At 32.5% G+C, this 16691-nt stretch overlaps 3 protein-coding genes across 5 annotated transcripts in view; all 3 read left to right on the top strand.

Moving 5' to 3' along the window:
* The window catches only part of LOC124451683 (immunoglobulin superfamily member 10-like), a 69679-nt gene extending 61564 nt beyond the window's left edge, over nt 1-8115 (top strand). Inside the window, exon 12 of the mRNA XM_047002288.1 lies at nt 7954-8115. The gene's annotated coding sequence lies outside the window, so the exon portion shown is untranslated. The remainder of the gene's footprint in view (nt 1-7953) is intronic.
* Nucleotides 1-8325, top strand: part of LOC124451696 (limbic system-associated membrane protein-like) — a 48503-nt gene extending 40178 nt beyond the window's left edge. Inside the window, exons 4-7 of the mRNA XM_047002310.1 lie at nt 6005-6280; nt 6362-6616; nt 7298-7579; nt 8147-8325. Coding sequence (XP_046858266.1) covers nt 6005-6280; nt 6362-6616; nt 7298-7579; nt 8147-8292 — 959 coding nt within the window. The 3' untranslated portion in view covers nt 8293-8325. The remainder of the gene's footprint in view (nt 1-6004; nt 6281-6361; nt 6617-7297; nt 7580-8146) is intronic.
* The window catches only part of LOC124451688 (immunoglobulin superfamily member 10-like), a 65898-nt gene continuing 49358 nt past the window's right edge, over nt 152-16691 (top strand). Inside the window, exons 1-3 of one of the 3 annotated variants that reach the window (XM_047002292.1) lie at nt 152-193; nt 10454-10523; nt 16542-16610. In XM_047002292.1, the coding sequence (XP_046858248.1) occupies nt 179-193; nt 10454-10523; nt 16542-16610 (154 nt within the window). In that variant the 5' untranslated portion in view covers nt 152-178. Of the gene's footprint in view, nt 194-1181; nt 1278-10453; nt 10524-12458; nt 12583-16541; nt 16611-16691 lie in introns of those variants that run through there. The other 2 variants (XM_047002293.1, XM_047002294.1) reach the window with 2 other exon arrangements.

Raw genomic sequence — 16691 nt, 5'->3', positions numbered from 1 at the left:
CTACTGCTTCGCAACGACTTGTAACGATAACTGGTAATGGTGAACCGCGACATGATTCATCACCTTTAACATTTCAAGTTTTTGATCCTGAAACTCTGATGTTGAAGAATGTCGATCAAACAGTGGTGTTTACACATTTACTATCATAGCTAATACAGCTGACACACAAAGAAAGTAAATGTGTATATTGCCTGTAAGTTTTTATTTTGGCGTTTTTTGTCTGATGAGTAGTCTGCCGAAATGCATAGTGTCTTTTAGCTTTAAAAACAGTTCTTTTAGAATTGTTGGCTTTAGTGTTTTGGTTTTAAACCGTTCTTTTAAGAACTATTACGTTATTATTTTAACCATTCACCATGGTATTTGCTCTTTTTTAAACAATTTTAACTTCTAATATACCCGATTAAAAAGAGCAAAGTCGTCTGACGTCATCCATGTACAGTCCTTTGCTAAACAGAAGTTTGCAGTCCAACCATCTGAATTGAAGTTGCTTGGGTTGAAGTGGTAAAAGTTAAAGGACAACTTGGTTATTTGTCATTTGATTTACTGTTTTGCGAAATTAAAAATTGCTCAGTGATGCATGCCCCCCTGTGACTCGTCAAAACATTCTCAATCTAGCCAGGTTTGGTATTTCATCTAAAAACTGCAGAGTAAGATCATTGGTAAGATAGATAAGGTGAGCAGGGGCAGGGATCAAGCTTACCCAGGGCCCCTGGCGATTCCAAAGTCCCCCCCCCATCTGGACTTCTTTGTAGACAAAGTATAAGAAATTTTTAATTGTGCATTAAAATTGTGAAAATTACTAAGAATATTTCAGCAAAAGCGATTTATACAGATGTTATTTTTCACTATGATTTTCTTACAAAATCCACTTGTGGATGCTCATCGCCTTCAAGAGCATTGTAATCAACTAGGACATGGATATTGGCACAGCGTGTTGAAGTATGCTTTCACAATTTATACATTCATCTAAAAGCACCATTAAGTCATATGTAAGGATAGAATTACAGAGATTGTATGGCTGGTATTCTGTTTTTAAAACAACACTGGGCAATTTGCGTGGCTTGTCATGAGACAGGTTTTGATAAAATATGATTGCTCTGTTACATATGACAGCGTTGTCAAGGCGTTTACATTCTTTTCATTTACTTATATAAATATTTGCACAACATGAGACCCGGAAATAATGTGAAATAAGGAAAATTAGCTGGTTTGTTTAAGAATTTGCTTCTGTTTGTTTAAGAAATTATTGCAGCTTAATTACTTCTGTATTGTTCAAGGTAAATTGAATCATTTAAAATGTTATCAAATATTGATTGTTCAGTTCATTTGTAAATAATTTTATTGACATTTCACGGAATTTCCTGTGGAATTAAGAAGATGTCTGAGATGTATCATAGTGGAAAGTTCTTTAATACTTCCGCAATGTACAAAACAAAAAAATCTTGTTTTACTGGCAACAACAGAGGATGCTTTTTATCGAAAATTTAGAAAGTTTTACTGATGCTCTTGTTTCCTTCAATATTAATGGTTATAGGAAATCAAAAATATACATAAAATATGAAGGAATACATCATATATTTCTGTATCAGTTCTGTGATTTTACTTAAGTTTCATCTTCACTTTACCTTTATAGACAGAATACAAGATGGCAAAGTTTGACTTCCTTTCATTTGTTTTGTTCTGTTGGAGTTCATCTTGTCAAGGTATTTATTATTTTTATTAGATCATTAAGGAAGTAAATGGCTATTTTTGTCAAATACAACTGTGGAATTTGCTTAGAATTGTAAGGTATATCGACTAAAATACTCACTTAATTCTTCATTTTGTGTACAATGACCATAATCAGTTCTGCATTGAATAAAATAATTTAAAAGCAATACCTGGCAGTATTTAAGAAGACAAAGAGTGTTCATTTCTTGCGTAATTTTCATCCAACGTTAGTTCAGTGAGTAAACGTCTCTGTGTACAGTGTTTCAGTGAGTAAACGTCTCTGTGTACAGTGTTTCAGTGAGTAAACATCTTTGTGTACAGTGTTTCAGTGAGTAAACGTCTCTGTGTACAGTGCTTCAGCTGATTTGGAACCTCCTAAAAATAGTTAAAATAAATAAATAAATTTTTATCCACAAAATGAAAAATGCCACAATTTTTATTAGGAGTACTGAAAATTAAATTAATCATTTACGTAATAAAAATAAGAAACTTTCGCGTAACGGACTTCATGAAAATTTATTCAGGAGCGACCGTGTTTTTCATGGGAACAAAACAATCTTATTAAGTTTGAATATGAATTTTAGCGTGGTTTATTTCTATGTAGGGGGTACATATCCTCTGTGTCATAGGTCCTAGACTAATCGATGTCTTAACAGTACACCTAATGAACACCAAATTCGAAATATTCTGATATCGATATCAATTCATCCCCCGAAATCCGTGTTGAATTTCTAAACATTCACAATGTCTTTTAACTCGTCAAACTTTCTACGTTTTCCTTCATAAGACTTAACAAATAGAGCGATTTTATCTTCATTTTCAATTTTTTCGCCTTAAAGAAATGAGTTATTTTCTCCTCATATTGCTTCAAAGCCTTAATGTCATCACTATTCTACAATGCTTAACCTTCTACATTGTCTGTGTAATATATTGATTCATGCGTAGTTGAATACTGACTTAAATAATTTAGCAGCTGGTATAAATATATAGTAACAATGATTACACTTTAACAACATTATCATTGCAATACTGCAATAGTGTATTTTAAGGTAAACTATTGGGTCCCATTATACTCGGCTAGCTTAACGTCGCTTTAAACAAAACTTTTTAAGAATTCTGATGTATTTTGAATTTCATAATTTTAAAAGACCAAGACGAAACACTACATTAAATACTAAACGAGTATGTTGGGTTTCATTTCTTCTTTGATTCTTGAAAATATTTTTGGACTTCCTGTTATATTGTTTAGTTACCAAACTAATAAGGGCCTGTTTACATGGGAATAGTGTAACCATACTTGCAAGGCTATATTTTTGTGTAGGGTGACTCTACCATTGACAGGTCTGTGTATTACTATTAATGACAGCAACATCAGCATGTTGTAGACATGATTGCAGATGAAACATTTTGGCTTCCTTGAGGCATATTTATAAAGATTCATAATTCAGTGTAAGATCTCTGAAAATTGTTTCAAATTCATTTTCATTATATTATATTCACATCGAGTGTTTTTTTCAATGAAGACTTAACATTCATAGCGAGCCAGAGCTGAAAAACCAGAATTTTTACGGCACTAACCATGTTAACTCATGATTTTATTTTCAAAGATCATAAGCATTAAAATTCATCATTAGATTTTTTAGTGAAAATTGTAAAGTCAAATTTTATATTTTTGACTGTTACATTGATCACATGTTTTGGTCTTGCAAAAGGTTTTAACTTCAAATCTCCATTCTTTTTTACTTAAATGATTTTTGTTATATTTTTAGTTGTTGTAGTAGTAATATTTAATTAGTTTATTTTTTTATTCACAATTTTTGAATAGAACCTGAATTAAGAAAATCAATTACTTTTGTTAAGTTAGTAGAAGATGTATTTTTTCACTAAACTATCTTTTTATCAGTCATAGATATCAGCTAAATTTCAATTTTAGGAACAATAACATCTCCACCTGATGGTCAAAAATTTGTATTTTTGCCTGGATCTTCTCACTATATAACTTGGACATTAAATAATAATGGAAACTTTGTTTTTCGGAGTTGGACCTTTAGGACATTTGACACTCCTTCTTCTGCAGCTCAAGTAATTGTAATAATAATTGATGATCAAGAACCAGTTTATCGTACATCAGTCCTTAAGTCTTTTGGTTTAGATGTTGAAGTTTTAAACCTGCAACTCTAATGTTAAAAACGTTAATCAAAGTTACATTGGTGTTTATAAATTTTCTATCCATGCTCCTGATCCCTTTGGCTCATCTGTTGAAGTATCTATTGCAAGTAAGTTGTATTTATTATTTTAAACTTAGCAGTGGGGTTATCCAAGCCTTTCATGTAATCTGAGTAGCTTTAGCATTGGGCGTAATTATACGATATGTGACCGCGGTCTGGAATCCTATAGCTAAATACTTGAGCCGTTGAGCGAAGACAAATGCGAAGACTTGTTTTGTTTTGTTTTAATTTAAAAAGGAAATTATAGGGTATCTTTTGATTTGAATAGTCTATGTTAAAGTGTTTGTATCACAGATTTTACTACATTTGAGTATAGGACAAAAAATTAGTTATTGATACCACTTTCGATTTTTGTGGTATAAAATTTGATCAACTGATCAACTGGTAATATCACTATTATGTCTCGCCGAACAAAGAACAGTCTATCCACGCTTACAGTGCTGATGTTAAAAGCTTGATTCTGCACAGACAAAATTGTTTCAGAAAAGTTAGACATAGACGATAACGCAAGTAAACTCGACCAAATCCTCACTCGTCTACGTATTTTAGAAGAAAAATCGAAAAACGATGATAACAAAAAAGCCGTCCTTCTAGTTGACAACGCGAAAATGGCAGCCGAGATTGACCATTTGAAATTTTTTATTAGCATGCTAAGAGAAGACAACAATCGAATCTTGTCTCTCCTTGATAACAATCAAAATGCTTGGATAGATGTTAATCGTAAGAATCAACCCAAGACAATCAACAAAAAACCAACAACTAATCCTCTTCCTCTAGTACGGGGGTCTCCAAACTTTACAGCCAGAGGGCCACATAAACTTTCATCCAGCATGTTGAGGGCCGACGAACCGTATACCGCTGGTCAAAGAGCGATGAAGAAGTATTTTACACGTCACTCTTCTTGAAATCGCCGACATTCATGTACAAAGTTTATTTTGTTTAATGATATTAATATTTTTTTCTCAAGTGTCTCTGCGGGCCAGATTGAGAGGCCTAACGGGCCGCATCTGACCCGCGGGCCGTAGTTTGGAGACCGCTGCTCTAGTAAATACATTTGGAAATCTCCACGATAAATCCCTCAAGGAAAATCACGTAGCTCCGACAGTTAGCACACCGTCATTGGAAGTATGCCTCACTCAGTCAACTCAGTCCCAACTGAATGTTTACCGCTGTAAGCAGAAGGAAAAGTTCAACAAATCAAAATTGACATTCCTAATAACGACCAAGATATAACTGACAATCGTAACTGTCAAATCAACTACAGACTATTCTAACAAAACTAAATCCAAGTCTTACTATTACAAACTACCCAGCAAAAACTACGAAAGTTAACAAGACGCTTCTGTAATTATGTGGACATTAAAGTAGTTATTCCTTTGAGAAAATTTCACAGGTTAAAGCCAAATTCCTCCCACAAAATAAAGCCACTGAAAGACACTATTTCCTTTTTTTTCGATTCTTTTGCGTGATGTAATTCTCCTTATATTATTTAGGAGGTAACTCGCCATATCTTCACACTCATCAAAGAACGCACAACTTCCAACAAAAATTTACACATTTACAAACACCTTCACACTTCACTACAATGTAAAACTTACTACAACAATTTATGATTTTGCATCGTGGACATCGGTTACCTTTTATTTTACTCTAAAACTTAAAGAAGCTCTCTATACTAAAAAAGTTAAACAAACAATGTCATCACATCAACACCATCTTCAATTTCTACGTATCTCTAAATTATTCAGTAATTTGATACCTGTAACATATTTCATATGAATATATTTCTCATTCCTCTGTACTGAAGATGGTATAAGATTTCCGAAACTCATGTTTAATTTCAAAAAAATCGTCGTTCTCTTAAAATGTTTCATATATCTGTTGTGTTGTTGGGAAATCATAAAAATATGATTCGTACAATAAAAAACAGTTTTTACCATCATATGAAAGGATGTAACAAACATTTCAACATTTCATGGTTAAAAATATTTTTGTTCTACACTGTATAATCATTAGGTAGTGGTTTATGTACAACGATGTCTTTAATTTGTCTAATCTTTTTTTAGTTAAACCAAACGCGACAATTAATTGTTCAACTACTCTGGTTGTAAATGAAGGTGATAATGTGTCATGTGTATGTAGAGGTGAAGGAGGTAACCCTCCTGCTAATGTCACATGGTTTGATAAAGATAACAACATACTTGGTGATGTTGGAGTTGTAAGTAAGACATTAGTAATCACTAATGTTACAATGAATGATGATGGAAATTACAGATGTAAAGCACAAACATACAATGATCCACGTTTTAGAGATGAAAAATCTATTGAAGTAATAGTGAAAGGTACTTGTAAGTTTGTAAGACAGCATTTCAGATCTCATTATAAACATTTACAGAATATTGAATTTTGTTAATTCTATTCAGATCCACCACAACAAACCAATATTACCATCAGTCCAATGTCAGTAAAAAAAGGTCAAAATGTGACAATAACCTGTGAATCAGATGGTTATCCTGAACCAACCTACACTATTTATCATAATGGTGCAGTTATCAGTAATAATAAGACATACATCATTCAATCTGTCAACTTCAATCACGCTGGTTCATATCGTTGTAAAGCAAAGAATAAACTGGGAAATGATTTATCTGATGTTAAAAATCTTACTATCATCAAAGGTAAAATCAAAATTTTCATCAATTTTTGGACTAGTATTCTACATTGTACATGAACAAATTACGACTGTTCAGTTTCATCCCATTTGTACACGATAGTACAAGATTGTGCTGAACAATGAAGATAGTTATATATTTTTCTTTGTTGGCGAGATTTAGATTCGTTTTGCTGAACGATTACCACTCCCAATTATGATTGCTTCTTGAGCTTACGCCTCATATACCCCTTTGGATGCCTACTGCGCTGACGTATGCATCTGTCGTCACCTAGCTGCTAACTTTTCCTATTGCATATCCTCATTAAATAGGTTATCAAGAGCCTTAGACGACTATGATTTGTTTATAGTTCTTCGAAGATCAACGATGGTTGTTTAGGCTTCATATTAAGTCAATATTATTTATGTCTAGTCGGTCACGTGATTGACTTTCAAAATTTCAAAATTTATTATTAATATGTATCTTGAAATTTGAGTTATCATTGTTATGTTGTTGTTCTTTTCCAACATCAAAGTCTTTTTTAAAAATGAAATTTTCATTAAGCAAATTGGTTAATAATGCAGCAGTTTAATTGAACACTCATAAGAAAATGCACCTAACACTAACGAATACTCTCATTATTAATTTTCTCATTACTAATTTTCATAACTAATTTAAGAAAGGAATATTTTCTGTTTTTAATTTCAGTGAAACCAAATGTGGAAATTAATTGCTCAACACCTCTGGTTGTGGATGAAGGTGATAATGTATCATGTGTATGTAGAGGTGAAGGAGGTATCCCTCCTGCTAATGTCACATGGTTTGATAAAGATAACAACATAATTGGGGATGTTGGAGTTGTAAGTAAGACATTAGTAATCACTAATGTTACATTGAATGATGGTGGAACTTACAGGTGTAAAGCACAAAGTTATAATGATCCACGTTTTACAGATGAAAAATCTATTGAAGTAACAGTGAAAGCTACTTGTAAGTTTTGTAATACAGCATTTCAGATCTCATTATAAACGTTTGTGTAGAATATTGAATTTAATTTTATTCTTTACAGATCCACCACAACAAACCAATAATTTGAGTTGATTTCTGTGTAGCTATTTTAGCATTTTTCATTAAGTTTGGGCTAGAATTCCAACCAGTAAATTTGTTAACATATGTATCTCCAACATCATTTTTCCTTTCAAAATATTCATCTACTGATTGCAACACAAAAGATAATTTATTTACTATGCTATAAAATCATATTTATGTTTAAAATACTATTAGCTCTTTCTGTTCAATTTGCATGCGCTACCTGAGATGATAAAATCCTTTAAAGAAAATTTTAGCAAATCGCTCTTTTATAGCAAACTTTAGCTCTGGCCACACAATGCAATTAACATCTCGACCTTTGCCTTAGACTTAATGGAAATGTTCAATTCAATCTATCCAATGCTCAATCAAAATGCTTCATCTTGTTATTATATGTATATTAGTATTGTATACAAATAAACTCTTTTGATTTTTTCCATGTTTTTAAGTTCTATGCTTCTGCTCTAGACAACGTTCTTTGTGATGGCCAAAAAGAGAATAAAACAATGCAAAACAGAATGGTACATTATTTTAATAACTTTAACATCTGGAATTATCGTTGGAAATTTTGTCTCTATTTTATTTTTTTTGCGTTATCGTCAACATTGGTTTAATAAGAAACGTCAACAATTTCAATCTCCATCTGAAGTTAGGAAAATTCTGTTGATACAACTTATCAAGAATTGGATTTATCAAAATGAATAATAAAGAAGATAATTATCAATCATTAAGACCAAAGGATGACACAGTTGATACAACTTATGAAGAACTGGACATATCGAATAGGAATATAGAAGATAATAATTATGAATCTTTGTAAAAAAATAATGAATCGGAGTACGAGATAGCCGACGAAAGAAGAAATTATGAGAATAGTAATTTGTTTTGAAGAAAATCATAAATTTATTCTAAACATGTGTTTATAAACATTTTCCATGTTGTAAAGTCACAATGGTGCTTTTACGAACATTTACATTTTCTGATAAGATTTGAATTTCGCAACTTTTCCTCCCTTTGGAGCTGCCAATACTTTATGATTTCCAGAAGGAAGCCATTTTTGGATGAGAAAATACACTGGTCATTCTGATTCATTCATTGGTTGTTTATGATAACAGTGTATGGTAATACTGTTTTTGAATAAGTGTTTTCTATTTATCTGAATAATGCCTTGAGACCCATCTAGTTAAGAGATGACCATAGTTGGATAGTTAAGAACACCTTTAGTGATCTACTATGGAGCGCCAATCGTAACAAAAATTATTTGCAGTTTTTAAGGTCTCATTTTTAATACAGGGTTAGTGGGGTGTTCGACAACATAAGGAGAGCCTCAAAAATGCGGGGACCTTTAAAAAATTTAACGTCTTAATACTCAAAAATATAAACAAATGTACTGGAGAATCCCAAGTGTTTAATATCGCAATGCTCCAGACGTACAAAAACCTCCATCATTTGGGAGTAACAATAAAACTTAAATGAAGATATGATCTTCGCACTTTGCTGGACAATTTAAGTGCGAAGATCATATCTTCATTTAATTTCAAACACCGCACTGCATAAAACATTCATATAACAATAAAACTGTTAACGTTTTGATATTTAATTCTCGATTTGAATGCTAAAGCAACAAGAGCAATAACTTTAATTTTATAATACATTTACATTCAAAGGCCTAAAGATGTTTTTTTTTGATATTTTAGTCAGCAGTTATTAAGTAATAGAGCATTCGCAAAGAATGGCAAAAACGTTTGGTTAGATTTTGTTGGGGGCTAAGCCTTCCCCCAGTGCTGTGTCCAGTCCTTTGAAGCTTAGTGTTAATATTGACCTTGTAGTATCGGCTAAAGGCAAACATTCCATTTTTTATTTTTATTTTATAAAGTGAGGGTAGGAGAATATTCATATATTCAGCACTGCCCTGCTGGGGCCAGTTGCACAAAGCCTGGATAGCGCTATCCATTGGATAGCAAAAATTTTCAAATTTGTAAAAAAGGTGTTTATATTTTACTTACGACAAAGAAATTTTATAATCTCCGAAACAATATTTTTTTCAGACTTTTCAGTGAGTGCTCAGTTCGAATTTTATATTTTTTGCTTTTTAAAAGGTTTTATAAAAGTTTGAAAAAATTGCTATCCAGGCTTCTTGCAGCCGGCCCATGATATCTTTTGAAATTAAAATCGCCAACAAAAGAAAGTAGCAGGAAAGAGCTTAGTACATGAATATTAACACCCCCTCACAATTAGTGTTCTAGTCTAGTTTCGTCCCGTGTTGTCTTAGCTAGATGGGTTTCTGGGCATCCCCAACCCAAGAAACAGCTGTAAATATTTTTTTACTATAAGGTGGGTGTGCAACAATTCTATGGGAGTAGGAGAAAAAGGAAATAAATATTTGCACACCATGGACCCGGAAATAATTTTAAAAGAGTAAAATTTCGTTCATTTACTATGTTATCGAAAATTGACTGATTAGTCCATTTGTAAATAATTTTATTGACATTTCACTGAGTGTTCTTTGGATTAAGAACTTTCCACTTTTGCATCATAGTGGAAAGCACGTTAGTACTTCCGCAAAGTACAAAACGAAAAAATCTTGTTTTACGATATTTGCCATGATTTTACACTGAAAACATAATCAATGTTTTCCAACGAAAATTTTAGAAGTTTATGCTCTAATGTTTCCTTGAATATTATGGGAAATTAAAATATGAAGGAATACATCATATATTTATGTAGTAGTGCTGTGATTTTTTTTAAGTTTCATCTTCACCTTAACCTTTATAGACAGAATACAAGATGGAAAAGTTTGGCTTCCTTTCATTTCTTTTGTTCTGTTGGATTTCATCTTGTCAAGGTATTTATTATTTTATTAGATCATTAAGGAAGTGAATGTTTATTTTTGTCAAATAAAACTGTGGAATTTACTTAGAAATTTTAGCTTAATTTGACTTAAATACTTGTAGGTTTTAAGTCCTCATGTGTACACAATAACACTCAAAGTTGTCAGTTCTGCATTTAAAATAATCGAAAAGCAATATCTTGCAGTATTTTTATCTTTTAAATACATGCACATAATGGCTACTTAGCAAAGAAGTAAGAATATCTCATTTACAATAAGGTGATTGACATTTTTTGCAGTAAATAGTGATAGCACTTGTTCTTGCACAATAATACCAAATGTGTTTCACCACTATAAAATATGTTGCTCTATGCGGCTGTGGTGCAATTATGAATCTAAATTATAAATTATTAAATATTTATATGCCAGCTATTATTATTTATGAATTGATGCTCATACGAATGTGTGAACAATGTTTAAATGCCCATGACTTTACTCATACATCAATGCACTAAGTCTTCTGTTGATTAGAAATTGACCTCAATCATTTAGTTTGATATGATTTTTCCATTAAGTTTTCAAAGTTCATCACTTCTAGCAATTTTAGCTTCTTCTGTAGTATTGCTTTTTTTGCTTAGAAAGATCACATCCGACCTTGATGTACTAAAACTATTTTGCAATCATTCAGTTCAATTTTAAAATGAAAAAAAAAACTTGTTTGTCAATTTAAAAAACCTGTTTATCAGTTTCACAAGTTTTTTGTGAATCCTGGCACTGTAGGGTTTTCATGATTTTTCTCAAGTACATCATTATAGCTGGAAACTGGTTGTTGCCTTTTGATATCTGGTCAGAATAATGTTCGTCTTTTATCAGTTTCGATCAACAAGGTTCTTACTGATGCACGTAGAGGTACTTGTTACACTGTCCTCTGCTACTGACTCCTCAGCATTGAGCTTTACAGTTAAAACCTTTCTTTTCTTTTTTCCTCAATGTCTTTATCCATGTCCACCATGCCTCCCCGATATCTCCTGGTCTATGCTTTTCACTCTTGACTTTCATGAACGGATTTTATGAAAAAGATCCAGGATGCCACTTTTTCCTTGTATTGAACAAGTACACAAATGTCACACAGAGACGTCACATTCTTCTTGTTCATTTAAACTTCTTCCAGAATTAATAAGGCTTGATATTCTCTTTATATCCTATTGAAAAACAGGGTCTTGCAGAGATGCGTGGTGCAGAGTCTATTTCGCCATCACATATTCCATGTTTTACCTGGAGTTTAGTCTGTGTGTCATATTCACAATCAGGTTTGTATGCATGCCAAAAGACAATCGCTAAACTCAGCTGACGTTAATTGTGGCGTAGCTATGTCACATTTATAAAATATAAGTTATTCTAGCGCCGAAGGTCATTCTAGAGCTAGTTTGCAAAGTTACCTGGATATAGGAAGTTAATTATATAAGATTATATTACGCGTAATCTTGTCATCCGAATTTGCCGATGATTTTCTACAACTTATTTTTTTGTGCACTCTCCAGATTTTGGATATATTTTAAGCAATAAAATTATCTATATTCTGGCCAAGTTTAAAAAAATTCTACCTTGTAGTTTTTAAATTATACGCTAATTAAAGGAAATAAAAAGTACACTGTAACCTAAAGTTTAGTGTTTTGTTCAATTTTTTGACTTTTATACTTTCTTTGTAATGTTTAAGGACAGTAAAATAGTAATAAACAATTAAGTAGTTGGTAGTTTTTCAAATAATTTAGTAGTTTTTCTTCGGCCATTGTTTCCTGAAGACCATGTTATGTTATATGGATGGCACGAAGTATTTATAATATACGTTTCGCAACCGCTGTCCAGTTTGCCAGTCAGAAATCTCGACGTATGGTTGATTTTCTCAACACGTGCTTGCTCTTCTCATATGTCACTTATGATTCTCGACAAGTGGTTGGAATTCTCGATACACTTTTGTCACAGTTTGTATCGTCATAACTTCACGTACGTCATACATTGCGAAGCAGGAAATTGAGTCTCTGAAATTCTCACGGAACAAAACCAAATTACATGGGTATGTTACATTTTGCTGTATTTTTAGTGGAATAGCGTACTTGTCCTTGTTGTCTTGAATGAAAATATTGTTTTGCTGTAAAGTTTTGCGTGCGTAAATATTCATGGCATTCGACAGGCGGTATTGAAACGAATCTCTTATCGAGAATTCTAAGTTCAAACTAAAATTAGCCAATACTAAAATTGTGTTTGTGAAGGAAAATAAGTTTTAAGCCAAGGCTACACTATCGTCCATATCGACGAAAATCAGAACGAAAACTGCCGCAACGAAAATTTTGAACGAAAACTCGACGAAAATTTCGTTTTCGTGCATAGAAGAATTAAACTTTTGACCTTTTTCGTTTACGAAAACGCATACTATTGGCTAATAATATCAGACTTTGTACTCAAACATGGCGGAGTGGCAAGAGGTTTTGATAAATCAGGGCTAATAGACTTTCTAAGATGTGTGCCAACTTAGTGATGTGAGGTCTAATTAAATCCAAAATGTAGTCAAAATTTGTCGTCGTCATTCGCAAGTATTTCATGTGTCTATTTTCATTTTCATAGAATAGCAGAGCGCTTATATCAAGATTTCATGATTGAATATTGATCATGTAACATCATTTGTTAATAATATCATTGCCCTTCAGTGCAAAAAAGAATCTACTATCGATGTTAAACATAGATTCTTACAAGCATCCCGCTTGCCGATATGTATAAGTATAATCACAAGTATAATCACTGATGCTTGTAAGAATCTATGTTTAACATCGATATTAGATTCATTCTTTTCCAGTGGAAAGCGGGATGCTTTCACTGAAGGGCAATGATGTATTGTCTAACATTAACACCGGATTATGTTACTGATATTTAATATGGAATTCGAGCTTTGTCCATATGAACTGTTCAACATGCTTCCAAACAAAAAATGAGCAGGAATATTCAGTTGATTAATCTATGATCAACCTTTCACCTTTAACTCTGCTATACCGGTCACAAGCCGGACTTGTAGCGTATAAGGCTCTTTGCTTTTAGTAGACTTGTCTGGTTTACAAGGAAGAGAAGGTTAATTTCAAATGTTGTTAGATAAGGTCGTTATTGTTTGTAGTTGTTGGTTATAGCGCTGTGCTATCATTCTTTTTGTTTAATAACATTCCAACTATTTAACCTTGTGTCTATTTTCATTGTTCGGCTCTCGTAATTCTTTAATCAAGTTGTTAAATAGTCCAAGACGATCACGTCGTTTATTAATTGGATGAATCCAGTATCGACGTTTGCTGTTGCTTGTTTTCAACTTTAAAAGCAGTAACTAATCTTTTCTTTTAGAGATCGCCATTTTTCTAATCTGTCAAAATGCCGCTTGCTTATAGGCCAAAAAAGTTTTGGCTTTGCAAACATGCTTGTAATTTTTTGTCGTGTCTGGCATGCATTTCGTGCACGAATTTTCGTTTCGTTTTCGTTTTCGTCAAAATAGACGATAGTGTGGCCCAGGCTTTAGTCTGAATTCGAGAAAACCTTCAATAATATGGTGCACAAGTGTATACGTTAAAATACAACAGCTTTTTGTATTGATATGCTTTGATGAAGATTTCTTTACCTTAACGTCGCTTTAAACAAAACTTTTTAAGAATTTTGATGCATTTTGAATTTCATAATTTTAAAAGACCAAGACGAAACACTACATTAAATACTAAATGAGCATGTTGGGTTTCATTTCTTCTTTGATTTATGAAAATATTTCTGTACTTCCTGTTGTATTGTTTAGTTACCAAACTAATAAGGGCCTGTTTACATGGGAATAGTGTAACCATACTTGCAAGGCTATCTTTTTGTGTAGAGTGACTCTACCATTGACAGGTCTGTGTCAACCTTCTTTGCCATCTCGACAACTTCCTTGTAGATGGTGGATGGGCTCTAGTTTTATTGTTTGTCTCTGTAAAGTCATGTAGTGCATCTTGTGTATAATTTTATGCTCGCGAAGCAATTTATTTTCCCTGATATGCAAATATGTTGAGTAGATATGATGTGAACATAGCCCTACTGAAAGGGATTACCTTATCTCAAACATTTTTATGGTTTATGAAATAAAAATATCATAATCCAACTATTGTGCTAACCTTATCAATTTGATATGGAAACCCTAACCGTTTAGCACACATGTAAATGCTACATATAAAGCAATTTCACGTTGGGTAACTTGCTTGCTAATGTAACCCTTCTGGTAGGGTTACCCTACCTCCATGGGCCCAGTGTGCGAATTAGTTCAAAAAAACGATGTGCAATTTTTTTTTGACAAAAGTGTTTCTTTAGAGGCATAATCAAATCGATATTACATTAATTATTATATAGTGCTAATTGCTAAATTAATATTTTTAAACATGAACAAATTCATATGATTCACAACAGTGTTTTTCGTGTACCGTTTGAATAGAAGTTTTTAGCATGTCGTTTGAAAAAGTGATGTGCAATTGTTTTCATTTTAGCTAAAACGATGTGCAAATTGCACATTGCACACCGCTAATTTGCACACTGCATGGGCCTAACAATCACTATATTTTATCATGAATCATACTGTAAACATTTGCCCATAAGCCTTGAACTTATATAATTTTGTATGCCTTCTTTCTTGGGCTTGTATAGGAGGGTCTTGTTTATGTGGTGGGAATGCTTAGATTATATTGTATGGTAGTCATCAGCACAGTATACACAACACAGTCTTTATTGACAATAGTATGAAAATTCAACTGACAAAACATTAAAACATAGTAAAAGTATGCGTAAACAGTTTACAACTACATCAATTCTTATACTGTAATAAGTTTATGCTTGTGGGCTTTTCTGTGGACCTAGTTGAAAACTAAATTAACTTCCAGTTGCAGTAGTTACAAACAGTTAGTAAAAGGTAAAATTTCATTCAAAACTAAAGCATTTTGGTTGAAAAGAGAAGAATTTCTGTTCACTATTATTTAAGAATTACACAAAATTACTTTCCTGTACAGCTAACTGTCTTTTCCTAAAGTTCATTTTGCTAAAGCAATGTCAATCCTTAACTATAACCAATGTTTCTTTTGTAGTTTGTGTATCGTCTTTAATAGCATAGTTAAATGATTTAAATTTCAAGTTTATTCTGTTAAGAACATTAGGAAAGTTAGCCTGCAAATTTGGTTGTGCTATGTAAATTTCAGATCATCGTCATTGTTCATTTTTTTGAAATCTATTGTTTTTACAGCTAGTGAACTCATGAATAATTTGCATAGCAGAACTAAAGATATGTCACTGGTCACTTACGATAATTGTAATGTGAGATGTAAATGTATCCAATGATTCACAATCTTTAGGAAACAGTATTTATGTTCATCTTATGCTTTTCCAATCAAGTCAAGAAACAAAAATGTTAACCATGTTTGCACAGGCTTATGTAAACTGAAGAGACCTTTTGGAGAACTTAAGATCTGATCAGTGCAAAGCAGGTTTTGCTCTTGCTTGAGCGTTCTCACAAAGATCTCCAAGGTTTGCATAAGATTTTCAAGGTTTGCGTTTTAATTTTCCACAAAGTTCATTAGTGAATGGTTCACAAAATCTCTTTAATTGATTGAGGTTCAGCTAAGATCAGTTTACCCAGGCTAATGCAAACTCAGCCTTTGACCAATCAGCGCACACGTTTACTGTTTTTATTTTATAAAGCAAATTAAAACACAAAAAATTTATTGCAATGATAAAGATATTTCTGTGGTAGAATTAATGGAACATATTGCTACGCAAAATGTTGCCCATTTACGAGTAGAAATTACTATTTATTTTGATGCACCATGTTTAGTTCTGTGCACCGGAGATGGGCCGCAGCGCCGACTATTTTTACCAGTTCAGAATTGACAAGCCGCAGCTGAAAAACTGGAATTTTCACAGCACTAACCATGTTGACTCATGATTTTATTTTCAAAGATCATAAGCATTAAAATTCATCATTTAATTTTTTAGTGAAAATGGTAAAGACAAATTTAGTATTTTCGACTGTTACATTGATCACATTTCTTGGTCTTGCCAAAGGTATTTAACTTCAAATATCCATTTCTTTTTTTTACTTAAATGATTTTTGATGTATTTTTAGTTGTTGTAGTAGTAATATTT

This window comes from Xenia sp. Carnegie-2017, unplaced genomic scaffold (genome assembly GCF_021976095.1).
Source record: "Xenia sp. Carnegie-2017 unplaced genomic scaffold, XeniaSp_v1 HiC_scaffold_24, whole genome shotgun sequence".
Taxonomy (NCBI): Eukaryota; Metazoa; Cnidaria; class Anthozoa; order Malacalcyonacea; family Xeniidae; genus Xenia; species Xenia sp. Carnegie-2017.
This window is presented reverse-complemented; position numbering and strand designations above follow the sequence as displayed.